The sequence below is a fragment of the Stylophora pistillata genome, chromosome 3, assembly GCF_964205215.1.
Source record: "Stylophora pistillata chromosome 3, jaStyPist1.2, whole genome shotgun sequence".
NCBI lineage: Eukaryota > Metazoa > Cnidaria > Anthozoa > Scleractinia > Pocilloporidae > Stylophora > Stylophora pistillata.
Genome location: NC_142521.1, coordinates 31703835 through 31717541, shown reverse-complemented (window position 1 = coordinate 31717541; position 13707 = coordinate 31703835). Strand labels below are relative to the sequence as shown.

Genomic DNA, 13707 nt, shown 5'->3' with positions numbered 1-13707 from the left:
AGTAGAAAGTATTCTTTGTGTTTCATTCGGTATACTTCTTGTTCAAGATGCCGGTGCTAACTAGAAGCCAGACATCTCGAGGCAACACTCCATCTTAAACACAGCGGCCATCCCGATCAAGAAGGCCATCCCGATCAAGAAGGCCATCCCGATCAAGAAGGCCATCCCGATCAAGAAGGCCATCCCGATCAAGAAGGCCATCCCTATCAAGGCCATCCCGATCAAGAAGGCCATCCCGATCAAGGCCATCCCGATCAAGTAATCCGACATCCGCGAGTTCTCCTTGGGACTCTATGGACGCAGTTTTGAATCAAATGCCATTGATCAAAACGGTTTGGCAAGTGATAAAAGTCATGCAGTAAATGGTTTGAACCCGGGGGTAACATGTGAAGGTGTAGTCTGATCGTCCGGGTGAGTGTAGTCCTGAGAAGGAATGTTGTCGGTGGTAGTGACTGACGTTTCGACAACCTGTGCGGAAGTCATCATCAGAGTCAAGTGAATGATTGTTGTCAGTAGAATGTTCTTATTCCAGTTCGAACTGTACATATATATAGAAGTTACTAGTATTACATTCTACTGACAACAATCATTCACTTGACTCTGATGATGACTTCCGCACAGGTTGTCGAAACGTCAGTCACTACCACCGACAACAGTCCTTCTCAGGACTACACTCACCCGGACGATTAGACTACACCTTCACAGATAAAAGTCATCTTGGAATTCAAAAACTCTCACCCGAAAACAGTTCTCGGTATATTGTCTATCCTTATTGTACTCATATTGATTTATGCCGTTGTAAAAATTCCCCAGCTGTATACAGCCTACGATAACACAACTGGTGTTTGGAAGAGACTTTTTCCACCTGATTTACCAAGCGTTTATTTCAACGAGGTTTCGTGGCCTCCAAGGCATCGATGGGTTTGGCGTGAAGAAGAACTTTTCAACGTAACGAGGCGGATAACGGTGCTGTCCAAAGAACATGATGGGAAGCAAGTTCACATGTATTTGATCGGCGGTCCAGGTTCAGGGAAATCGGAACTCGCTAGACAAGTGGGGCTTCGTTTAAATGAATCACTGAAGCAAGACCATAGACCGGTTGACATCATAACAATCCAGGCTGCCGCTGTCACTTCGCTCATATCAAGCCTTGTTGACTCAATTTCTTCTCTCAGTAAAAGTTCAGCGGAAAAGACGGACGGTATGAAACAAATCAAAGATGAGTTGAGTCTTAAATTCGGCGATTTGTTCTCAAAGGAAGGAGATGATTTAAAAACTGAAATGAAACTAAAGATTATTTATGCACAACTTTGCAAGCTTTTTAAACAACGAAACAGCCGCCCAGTGTTGATTTTCGACAACGTGCGAGAGTTGAAGTGGTTGTTCCACAACCTTAACCTTGAACCAGGAAGTCAGCATTTCACGACTTTTGTAGTCATCGTTACACTAGAAAAGCGCGTGTCTCTGAAAAGACTAAGTGATTACGTAGAGGTACAGGATTTATACGAGGGCATGACCTCAAATGATTCCATTAAACTTCTGCAACTGATTACAGGATTAGACAAAAGCAGCCAGCGCAATGCTAAGGAACTCGCGGATATTCTCGGAAGGCAACCACTCGCTGTTGCCACCGCTGCGATCTATATAGAAAGCGTGCGCCAAGGTCCCCCCAAGCGTTCGACATATTCTTATGCAGACTACATTTCTGAGTTCAAACGAGACATTCACTCTCTTGGAATGGAGGAGGAAATCGAGTGGCAAGAAAGCGACGCTTCGAAATACGCCGTTGCCATGTACACCGCTGTCCTGAAAGCGGTTAACCAGTCGGCTCAGATTGATCCAGTAATTCGGGAAATCACCTGTATTGGATTTACAGATTCATCGCCGCTTAGTCTATCCTACGTCCTCGACTTCTTAAAAAACTCGAGCCATCAATTCACAGAAGCGCAAGTCAGAAACTCCCTAAGGAACGTGCTTTTTAAAGTGGCGGGTCAAGAGAGCCACCAAACTCTGTACACCCATCAAGTAATCAGAGAAGCTTTCCGCCGCGTTTGCAAGGTAAGTCTTCATAACCCGAGCTGCATTAATTCAGCATTTTGCAATCTCACGATCAGTACTGAGGCTAACCTCAGTAACAGCCAGCTGCTGCTGTCAGATGTCTTTCAAAGACTCGTTTCATCCTTTGAGCGACAGCTGAATTTCACAACCTCATCTTTGCTTAACTTGGAAAACGCCATGGTAACAGAATCTAACGTCGTTTTTGGTTCTGAATATTTAGATATCCTGACCTCGTTATGTGTATTTTCCTCGAGGGAAGGCTTGAAAATGGAAGATGTGATGAACGTCAGTTTTTCAGACACCTTCTTGCGGTTCTTTGCGCACAGCTCTGGGTATTGGCCAGGTTTGATCAAGGCCACGACAAATGAGTTTCGACTAAATGAAGTGGTGACTCTGACGAACTTCCAGGCAAACAACGGCTCACGGTTTGACTTGCAGATAATTCTCCTTGTGCTTAGCTTGCACAGCGGAGCCTCAAAGCTGCAAAAAGAGTCTTTCATGACTGCAATCAATAAGACCTCTACAGGAATTGTGAAACTTATTCAAAAAGAAAATAACGATACAGTTGTCATAAACAAAACAAAGCCAGTTCTTTTGAATATCTTAGGAGCGATGTATCGCGGCTTAGGGTATCCTTACCGATCGAAGGACCTTCATGAGCTCGCATTTAATTTTTATCGCACAAATTTCACAAGCAACAGCAAACGAGAACACAATACAAGCAGCGATGACGACAAAGAGGTTTCCTTAGGCAAGGCAAGCACGCTACATAAACTCGGAATCGTTTACCGTTACTTAGGTAACCTAGCTATTGCTCAGTCTGCGCATGAATGGTCGCTAAGGTTACTAGAGAGGTTACTCGGAGACCACCGTGTATACATTTCAGGCTCACTTCTTAACTTAGCAGTAGTTTATAGCCACCTTGGGAAGTACCAAGATGCACTGCAGTTGCATAATCGCTCACTGATCATGCTGCAAGAGATATATGGCCCAAGTCACGCAAGGGTTGGGAGGCTTTACACCACTATTGGAACTGTCCATTATAGGCTTGGAGACTTCAGTAACGCCATACACCACACAGAACGTGGATTGCAAATACTTGAGGACTTTCACGGAGAGTTGCACCCTCACGTGGCCGAGGCACTGAATTTTCTCGGATTTATGTATAGAGACCAAGGAAATTTAAGCAAGGCTAAGATGGTTCTGGAACGCTCCTTGTCTATCAAAGAAAAAGTGTTTGATTCGGAGCACTTTATACTTGGCGAGGCTTTAAATGATCTAGGGGTAGTGTACACTCGCTTGGATGAAGGAAAAAAAGCCAAGATGGTCTTACAAAGAGCTTTGCATATCTTCAATCGCACCTGGGGCGAACGGCATGCTGCAGTTGCGACGGCAATGAACAGTTTAGGAGCCGCTCACAGCGCCTTGGGGGAGCTCAAACAGGCGATTTTTTTACACAAGAGAGCCCTAAACATCCTCCTTCGAAAGGACACGAGTGCCAACTTGGAGCACTTGATCGCAGAGACAAGACAGCTCCTTGGCAACGCTTACTTAGCAACAGGAAGTCTCGAAGATGCAAAAGACATGTATCGGCTTTCGTACACAGGATTTACTAAAATTTACGATTCATATCACTGGAGAGTTCAAAGTGTTTTGAAGAGCCTCAACTCTTTAGGGCATGTTTTAAACAAATCCTGTGCGACAAAAGCTTTCTATTTTATAATTAGTTTAAGCGCTTTTTCTGCAATCATCCTAGGTAAAAAGGTTCATCACACTAGAACAACTTATTTAAGCGTATAAAGTTAAGAAAGTTTCTAAAGAAGCTGTGGTGCTGCGTCGGTGGGGAAGTGTACCAAGGTCTAGTCATTTTGTTTTTATCAACTGAGCGAATTCGCTCTGACGAAGTGCTAAGGCTCGAAACGTCCGCATTGAAACTCTTTACGGTGGCCAATTTGCATTATCAACTCAGTTGATAAAACCAAAATTACCTCGTCATTTAACCGTAGTTTTACCTTGGACTGTTAAAATTTTTACGTTTTAGGAAACGTGTATGAGAATGTGTGTCAACCCTTCCCACCACCCTCTTTTTGAGAGCCACACCATATAGGACTTTACTGAATTGCCAGAGCGACATTGGACGAAAATAGATAAAATTAACTTCGTTTTAGTTTATAAATAGACTGAGTCAGGAGCAAAATTTAATAATATGATGTGGACTTCTAAGGATGGTCCTGTAAATGATGTTTGGAGGTGGCAGTGACGTGACAACATGACTATAAGTTGCTGTTGCTCTACTGTTTTTCTGTGTATCTACACTGACGTCAGTGGAAGTCATAATATACTTCGCCGCTTTCACAGGAAACCCAAGCTCGCAAAATGAACGTCTACAGATATGTTCCCACCAATAATGTAGCTCCATTTTCTGCCTTTAAAAACACACACAACTCAGAATTCCTCTATTCGCTCCGACGAAGGGCTAACGCTCGAAACGTCAGCTTTTGTAATCGTTACGGTGGCCAACTTAACATTTCAACTTTGTTGATATATTCAAATTATTTCGTTACCCCCCGCCGACGCAGCCCCTAACAGTTTCTTTAGAAACTATCAGCCTTTATTCATAGGTAAATATGACTGTTTTTTTTTTCTTTTTAATGGGAATGGACACAAGTATTCTTTGAGCAAAAGTCGGAACTACGTATTTTCAAATTTAAAGCAAAATTACGTCCCTATTTTGCTTGTACTTCCTACATTTTTGTAGACCGATGTTTGGCAGTTTCGTTGCCCTCTGGACAGGATTAAACACCTGCATGCGTCCAAACCAATGTGGACATCAGTTAGGGAGGGACCAGTGGCAAGACTGAAATGCATAGAAATACTCGAAATAAAACATATAAGAATTTAAAAGGCGTAATTGGTACTTTTAATTACATCGGTGAGGGCATAGTCCCCTCTATTGACTGTGGTGAGGGTAAGGTGCTACAGTAGTGCAGATTCGTTGGGGGTAGGGGACGGAGTGGGCTCATGGATCGTTTTTTCTTTAGCTTTCGCCAAATAGCACGAAGTGGACTTGGTGTATGAATTTCGGAATGTAAATGTCAGACATTTTCTTTGGTGGCTAGAAAGGAAGGACAGGACCCTGGACTGGACTCTAAACTTGACCAAGGAATGTTGTTTTCAGTTGCCAATATTGGTTGTTATAATAAGTACCACACGGCTGAATAATGCTTTCCACATGAACTGATTAGCCAGTTTGGAAGTGAATAGCAAGTACCATTAACCCAAGGGCAGCCAAAGAGACCAAATCAGGTGTCAACAATTCAATTTACGAGCATTAATAGAAATAACATTTTTGGGAGTTTGTGTGTTATATATGCTGAATAGTTATCCAATTAGTGAAAGGAGTGGTTACCAAGCGTTGCAGCTTGGTAAATATCTACCACTATTCACTTCCACTTTGGTGAATAATTATTAAATATGACCAAATAAATCAATTAATAATTGCAAACTTATGCTAAATGAATAGACAGGCCTGATGTCACTAATATAACTTTTGCAAGCTTAACTTGTAAGTCTTAAGTATAGCCACCGTCTTGTGAGGTATACAAAGTATAAGGGAAAAGGAATCTAAAAATAAAGTTGTGAGCCTTCTTCTGCACTTAAAGGTCAAATGAATACTTGAACAGAACCCACCTCCCTCCCCTCCCCTCCCCTTCCCGCAGGGCACCCACAGAACCTGATGCTGTATTACAATGCCGCCTGGTTAGCTCAATTGGGAGAGCGCCGGACTGCTGTGCGGGAGGTCGAGAGTTCAATACCGGCCGGACCAACACTCAGGGTCTTAAAATTAACTGAGAAGAATATGCTTCCTTTCTTTAACATCAAGAAATGGTTAGATATTCTAGTCTTCTCGGATAGGGACGAATAAATGGAGGTCCCGTCTCCTGCAGGGTTAGGGGCAGGAGACGTTAATTTCCCACGCACGAGATTACTGTGTGATGGATGTCCTCCCCTGGGGTGGGTTGGGTGGGTATACAGCGCTTTGGACAATTAGTGGATTTTAGCGCTATATAAATAAAATTATTATTATTATTTATCAACCAACATGGAAAAAGGAGGAACTTTACTGTCGTGATCAGGAGTGCAGTCCAAAGGGTACCAGGGTGGCTGTGGTATTACTTCCCTCCCATGGGTTACAAAAGAGCAATTATATAGTTTGGGACCAAATGGATAACACTTTATAAGTGTAAACAAAGCATACTGCACTATCCACCAAATAGAGATTTGTCCAGCGGGGAGCATCATCTACACTGCAAACAATTGGGGCCAGAACAAAAGTTTGGTCATAAACAATTTTAAAATGCTTTTTTCTTTGAGATAAGGATAATCTACATAACAATAATAGTAAAAGACACACTGATAAAAAGCAGCCCAAACTTCATCAGCTCATTTCTTCTCTTTTTTACTCGCCATCTCAATGAAAACTCCCTTGCCACAAAATTTTGTCTGGTAGTTGGCACTGTTTTTTCATAACAGTTATTTACAGTTTAATAATTCAGTGTATAAGACACAAATTGTTACAGTTAATTTACTTCCCACTATTTAAAAGTGGCCTCAGTATGAAAGAAACCTACTTGTTACAGGGAATATATTTTTAAAGACAGTTATATAAATTATAATTGAATTAAATCGCAGCACTGCAAATTGAGAGCAAACCTTTCCTTACCAACAAATAATGTAATCGAGTTCTCAAAATATGCATGCACAAAGGTATTTTTACAACTTTGCCTATGCACCAGTTAAATTCTATTCCCCAAATAAATTTACATACTCGCAAGCCCACAAAATATATATCACAACAAATGAGATTGCACCCTGTCTGAACAACCTAATTCCTCTTCAGTGATAGGAAAATTCTGAAATTCTGCTTTCCATTAGAAAAATGACTGAAATGTGGTTTGGGTAGTACTTCATTTCATGGTTAATTGTGGAAGAAACCTATTTGTCAAGTAAGACTGCACATTTCTTTCTTCTCTTTTACTTTGTGAGCCCTGCTTATCACTTTCATATTCTAATGATTGAAAATTTGCAATTGGTGACTAGTATAATCTAGTCACTGTTTTAACTGTTTATACCTGAAGTAAACAGAGCTCAATAACGTCAAAGGTATACTGTCAACAATGCAGGCTCAAGTGTACGAGGTTTAAAATTTAGTGAAATTTGAGAAAATTTCAACTACTTACAAAGTTTTAGGAAGTTGTTTGGCCAAAGAAAAGCAGCAAGGAAAACAACACCTCAAGGCAACAGAATAGAAAATCAACCATGCGAATGACCCAAAATCTGTGTTTCCGCACCAAAACCTAGCATGTGTGCATACGTTATTCAGCTTCGTCCCTTAAGTATCCATAATCTCCATGCCTTCTCTATACATTTGTTTTGGTGCTGGTAAGGAGAATTTGATTAACAATCAAAGCCGCTGGGTTGGCCACCATCTCCCTTATTCTCCTGATCTTAATAAATGATTTAGCAGTATTACTGTATGGAGAAATTAGATGCTAGTCACTGTTAAGTTTTGAAGGATTACATAAAGAATTTCCATGAAAAACTTGATAAAAAAAAACACCAAGAGTGTGACGATCAGAATTATCTGACTTTCAAAATAGAGTTTGAGGGTTATTGATTTAGTCAAAAATATCATTTCATTGGCATGTCAAAGAAAGCAACAAAACTTTGTAAGATGTGTAAATCTAAAGGACACCAATGTTTACACCTGCAGTACTTCACAGCTATCTCTAATGTTTGATCACCTTAAAAAAATCAAAGTAAAAATCTTGGGAAAAAAATAATTCATTTGACATCAACCAATACTGAATACATGTGCTCCTATTCATGACATGTCTACCTTGAGTCCAGAAAATTTGGTCAGTACTGGATAAACAATTTGCAAAATCCACCTGTAAAATCTCAGAATTTTTTTTTGATTGGTTTTAGTGTTGTCCTCTTGAAAATAAAATCTTCCAAGGCACAAAAGCATTGTTATGATCCTCAGGGTAAAATAATTTTCATTTCAAGGAAAAAATACTTGCAAGGTTTTGTTACATTGTATTAGGAATTTCTTTTAAGGAAGTGTTTTAGATTAGATCAGCACTGATGGTTGTAATCTAATTCGTTAAGGCCACAGGAAGTCTTAAAAATCTTAAGCCACCAATTCTGCTCATGTATATCTCCATTTAAATTTGACACAAGTTTACAATGTTTTGTCCCTCACATAAATAAAGCTGAGCTGAATTGGTCTTACTAATTATGCACCAAGGAAATTTATCTTTTCAAACTAAAATAATACAGCCCACTTTTCAAGGATGTAAAAATACATAACTACAAATACGTAGCTAACAAACCAATACCAATACCAACATGGAAACCTTTCCTAGTAGCAAATTACACTTTTTAACTTGACTGCTTTTCTAATCCCCTTACAAGGTACGTGTCCTTTTTTGTAAAGCAAGGACTCGCATGGTACCTATGTTGTAGTTTTCACTGTCGAGAACAAGAGTACAGTAACATAATCTTTTTTTAGGTTCAACAGCTTATCAACTTGGATGCATACATTATGAATTTTTTCACTCAGAAAGTAGCTGGAAGGGGGACTTAAACTGTGCAAACTAAATGGTGGGGGGGGGGGACTTAATTCATTTTAAACTTAATTGAATACTTCCCTTCTATACTTTTCATGTCCTCTGATCAGTTATACTGAAATGAGTACTCCCAACAATTCCTAAAACTATTGTTATTGATGTATATTTGGATGATTTAGATGTTAAGATTGGGAAACAGATTCCCTAAATAAGGAACTAGGGAAAATACAGTAATGCAAACACAGTAGTGGCTTGGATTGCATTGATTCATAAATACATTTTAACTAACCATAGATATGGTAACATTTATCCCCAGATTCCCATTGTCGGCAAATAAATGAGCAATATTTGTATCAAAAACGAGGCAATCGCTGTTTAAGATAGCAGAGGCGATTCCTTCGTGTATACTACGCGGTGTAGCTTCCCAGGCAAGCCTTCGTCGATTTCCATTTAATTCAAGACGATAAACGAAATTCTCTGCTTGTTTACGTGTTCCAATTAACTGTACAATAGCGTAAAACTGTTGTAGTCCCTCGATTTTCTCTTGTTTTTCGAGCACTAACATGAAATGATGTCCAAAGCAAGATTGCATCATTACCCAGTCCACGGCGCCAGGAAGGTTTATGTCAGTAGCAAGGAAAACGATGTCTTCTCCTTGAAGAGTCGTGATGGATTTATGAGCGTGCATCAGATGAGGCATAACCGAGTCCAGCGAACCTTGCCATTTACAAGAAGCCCCAGGACAAGGACAAGAGTACGGACGAAATTCGCAAGATTCTTCGTGTTCCGGTTTTTCATTATGCGGTAAGTTTACTTCACAGCCAGCCGATGCATACTTACAGGGGAACGATACCGTGTTAGCAACCTTTTCCATCGCCAGATTTCGGATACTGCCCAAAGGCCCGCGACATGTTGGACAACAAGTTAATTTGGGTCGGCAATTCGAGCACACTAAATGGCCGCTGCTACATTGAAGAATTGGAGGCAGAACATAATCAAAACACACAGGACATTCAAAAATACTCGCCAAGTCGGCATTCGTTGGTCCTCCCGGCTGAGATACGTTCATTCTCGATGGTTTTTGTGAAGGCTGCGAGCTTGGTTGTCGATTCATTCTTTCGAGGAACTTCTAAAACAGTAGGCTAATTTCAAGCACTCTTCCACGCCAAGGTCCATTTAAATCACGATAAATTTCAAACATAATAAGTAAATTTTCAATCCTCCGGGTAGTGCCCTCCTGGACTTGTTAAAAAGGCACTAAAGTGAGTTAAAAGAAATTGATCAATGGGAGGAAATAACATTCCCTGGTCCTTCCTATATTTTGTTTTCGCGTGAATTCGTAAAACTTGGTAGCCTCGCCTCTTCTCCGAACCAATGCCCAATGTTTCCGAACCGCACCGATAATGCACGAAAGATAAACAGTAGAAAATGTAGGTCCGCAATTCAGCACCCTCCACGATTAATTTTAACATCAAAACGCCTTTTATCGAGAGGAAACGCAGTGTTCTTCGCTAGTTATCCTTCCTTTCAATAAAAACTGGATCTAGAAGATACAAAACTCCGTAAAAGTTACGCCCTGAAGGAAAAATAAAATACTTTTTTTGGTCGAATATACTCACCCTTTTGTTTATCATGCACAAACGCTACACACGTGATCGTCACGCGAACTTGTCACGAGAATTCTTTTTCGCAGAAGTTTATCACGCTTTTTCCACTTACTTATTGTAAAAGCCAATTAAAAACTTAAAATCAGGGAAGAGAGAAAATCACCTTTATCAAAAGGCCAAGTCTTACACGACCGTTGCAATTTATGGTAATTTAATTGCTGTATCAAACAGCTTACGTCATGCGGCCTTGAACCCTTATATCATTAGGTTTGCCTGTTTGTGAAGTAGGTTATTCGTTTTTAAAACCTTTGACTGATCTAAGAGACTTTTTGTGTGCTAAGGACACACACTACCGACCAGCGTCAGTATATATGGGTTTAGAAGTGTCAAAGGAGGAGAAACAGAGACGGAGAAGCTTAGAAAATAATCTCAACAAAATGCAACGAAGCCTTCGCGTGACTGCTCATACCCACTACATATCTTCGGAATACTACAGAAAGTGGAATATCAGGCTTCAATACATATCGCTTGTAGTAGGTGCAGTAGGAGCCACTGGAGGCTTTGCATCAACATTTGGTTGGAAAGAGCTTGTCAGACGTAGTCCTCGCCTCGCGCCACTCGTCGCCGCGATCTCAGCCACTTCCGCTCTCCTCTCCGTTTCAGTTCATTTATTACCCAAGATCCAGAGTATGCCAGCTAATCTATATCAGAAGCACTTTCGATCTGGAATAGAATGCCAGTATCTCGAAAAGAAGGTGAAGTTTATAGCGGACACCGAGGTTTGGGATTCCAAAATACCGTGGGCATCTTTAGCGTCAAAGTATGAAACTCTGCTCAGGGACAAGAAAGACGTGGATAGCCTGATACAAACCGAATACTGGGCTTATCGAAAAGCTTTAAAGGTTATTGAGGAAAGAGAGAGAGAGAAACGAGAGCAAAGTTTAAGAGTTACAGAAGAAACTTTGCAATGAGCGCCGAAAACTTGGAAGAATCGTAAGCTGTAATAAATGTTATAGGTCTGTTTTTAACTATAAATATAAAACTCCTGCACATAAATACTATTAATAGAAAAAATTTGACAATAAATTCCAATTTTACGAAAAACACGTTTCGATCGGTCAACTATCACCATTTCTGGCAAGAGATTATAGTCTTTTGTTTGTAGCTAGTTTGAAGCTTTATATCTAAGTTATAACGACCATGAACTGAAATTGGCCTCGAAAAATAATATTCAAATGAAATGCACCAGACAAAATACGCTTTCAATTCAGAGACCGGAAGTACAAAACTAAACACTCATTCGCAAGGAAAAGTATATCGAGGCGAGAACAAAATTCTTTGGTCGGCATGGTTGACGGTGAATTCTTCTTACGGATATGGAAAGCATTTTTAAATGAATAGCTATATATTACTTCCAGAATCCGAAAGAGAATATCATTATTTGGATCCAAAACTGAATCTTTTATGAACGTCTGTGAAGCTCAATACGACCTCTGAGCGTGGTACAGAGTGCAGATTCAGTGAATGCAAAATTGTGATATAATAAAAGACTATTTCTTTTTGATCGAAACGCTGGAAATAGTGCAAATGATTCAAAATTGAGCAAGAAAAAACTACAGAAAGATAAGTGCACTACGGACTGTGGGTCAAACCTTCACTCGAGCTCTTACAGTTCGTAAGAGAGTATCATGGTTTTCTTGCGTGACGCAAGCAATTGATGTCACCAGAGGAGTGGAGGGGGAAAAAGGAGGGGGAAGGCGTGGGGGAAAACAAAACAAAAAAATTATGTGAGCAGTCCCTGCCGTGTGTACACTACAGCGAGTGCTGTTTTTACTATTTTTACGCTTTTGACGTTTTAATATTAAAGGTTCTCAATATTTAAATGTGTCGCTGACATCATAAATCTTGTTGATCTCTGTTGCCCGCATACCCGCGCCTGGCTGCGTAATTAATTTTTTTTGTTTTTTTTTTGAGTCAGAGGGAAGAGGAGGGAGAGGAACGGGCGCTTATTGAAAGAAAATATTAATTAACGGGTTCTGGGAAAATTAAAGGAGTTGCAGCAACCAATGTAGTGCCTCGTCAATTCTCTCTTGTGCATATGGTGGGGATACCAATGCATCAGTTAGCTGGCAGGTAAATTAAAATTTGCAGACTGCTTAATAGAGTCATAGCTATGATAGAGTGTTCTTATTTTGGTGCTGGTATAACTCTGTCTCGGCCTTTGATGAATGGCTTCCATTTTCAATCTGTAATGAAGGAAAATGCGCCGCAAATCACATACTTTTAGAGTCCGCCATCTGAGATGCTTGAGAGTAACACAACTTTTTGAAAAAATGGCCTTTAAATGTTGTTGACTTGACCAGATACACCGTTTTTTTTAATCTTCTCAGCAACCCGTCTGATTTCCCTTGTGATTTTTTTTGAACAATCAGTTACAACAGTAACAAACAAGACAAGGCGTGACTACGTGACCTATCTGATGGCTACCACTATGACTATCTGCGAACCAGGAATTCTAACATAAAAGGTCTGAAAGAAAATCGTAAATATATAGTTAAAACTTGCTCATAACTAAAAATTTCTCAAAAAGTTTCAATAGAATTTTTATGATGGGAGATAATTTTATTAAAATCCAAATCCTATCTAATGAATATTCTGAAAAATTGCATTCCTTTTAAACTTGCATGGCTAAGGCAAAATAAGGGTTCACTGGTAAAATTGCAACAATTTGGAATTCAATCTTTCAAGTACTGGTGAACGATAAATAGTCTAATAGTCAATATTTAACAAGAAAATAGTTAAAAAAGGGACATATAAAGGACTGTAAGTCTAAATTCAATGAACATGGCGCTTTCGGTTGTTTGGATGTCAATGTCAGTTGTTCTCTCAGACGCAATAGAGCGATGTCTTCGCTCTAATCCATCAGATGGCCCTCGCATAACTCTCTCCTTTCTTAGTTAAAATCATTCCAGCTAGTCGGCTATTGTACCTGCTGCATTCTTTTCCGATACCTCCGGTTGTGATGAAGACCAGTGGTGTAAACGTACCATGTTCAGCTTTAATAACTATGATCCCCATATATATAAAATGTTCCAATAACATGCTATTATTATTATTATTATTATTATTATTATTATCATTGCTATCATCATAACTATTAAATTAAAAATCATTATTATCATTACTATTGTAGTTATTATTATTATAGCTATCATGATAATAGCGGCAAAAAAGAGCTCTTTCATTTAGCACTGAATTCTTACTTTATTTAACACTGAAACCTTACGTGACCAGAAAAAACAAGCGCGCGGCCGAAACTAGTCTTTGCATTTGCTCGCGTCAGTAGCGTACACCCATGGGCAAATGGTGGACACTGAATTGACCGATCGGAACGCGCGCTTTACTTTTGT

At 39.8% G+C, this 13707-nt stretch overlaps 3 protein-coding genes across 3 annotated transcripts; 2 read left to right on the top strand and 1 right to left on the bottom strand.

The window, feature by feature from the left end:
- Nucleotides 1–710: 710 nt before the first annotated feature.
- On the top strand, nucleotides 711–5713 carry LOC111329593 (uncharacterized). Its single transcript, XM_088754850.1, has one exon. It carries the CDS (start codon nucleotides 1003–1005, stop codon nucleotides 3856–3858), a length of 2856 nt encoding a protein of 951 aa, XP_088610976.1. The 5' UTR covers nucleotides 711–1002; the 3' UTR covers nucleotides 3859–5713.
- Nucleotides 5714–6393: 680 nt separating this feature from the next.
- Nucleotides 6394–10099, bottom strand: LOC111329609 (E3 ubiquitin-protein ligase SIAH1A-like). The gene has a single exon (XM_022934344.2). It carries the CDS (start codon nucleotides 9802–9804, stop codon nucleotides 8971–8973), a length of 834 nt encoding a protein of 277 aa, XP_022790079.1. The 5' UTR covers nucleotides 9805–10099; the 3' UTR covers nucleotides 6394–8970.
- Nucleotides 10100–10323: 224 nt separating this feature from the next.
- On the top strand, nucleotides 10324–12180 carry LOC111329610 (uncharacterized). The gene has a single exon (XM_022934345.2). The coding sequence runs from the start codon at nucleotides 10669–10671 to the stop codon at nucleotides 11266–11268; it is 600 nt and encodes a 199-aa protein (XP_022790080.2). The 5' UTR covers nucleotides 10324–10668; the 3' UTR covers nucleotides 11269–12180.
- The last annotated feature ends 1527 nt before the right edge of the window (nucleotides 12181–13707 follow it).

Bases quoted from the DNA above. Each gene is read 5' to 3' on its own strand.
- LOC111329593 (XM_088754850.1), top strand. From the start codon at position 1,003: ATGTATTTGATCGGCGGTCCAGGTTCAGGGAAATCGGAACTCGCTAGA.
- LOC111329609 (XM_022934344.2), bottom strand. From the start codon at position 9,804: ATGAATCGACAACCAAGCTCGCAGCCTTCACAAAAACCATCGAGAATG.
- LOC111329610 (XM_022934345.2), top strand. From the start codon at position 10,669: ATGGGTTTAGAAGTGTCAAAGGAGGAGAAACAGAGACGGAGAAGCTTA.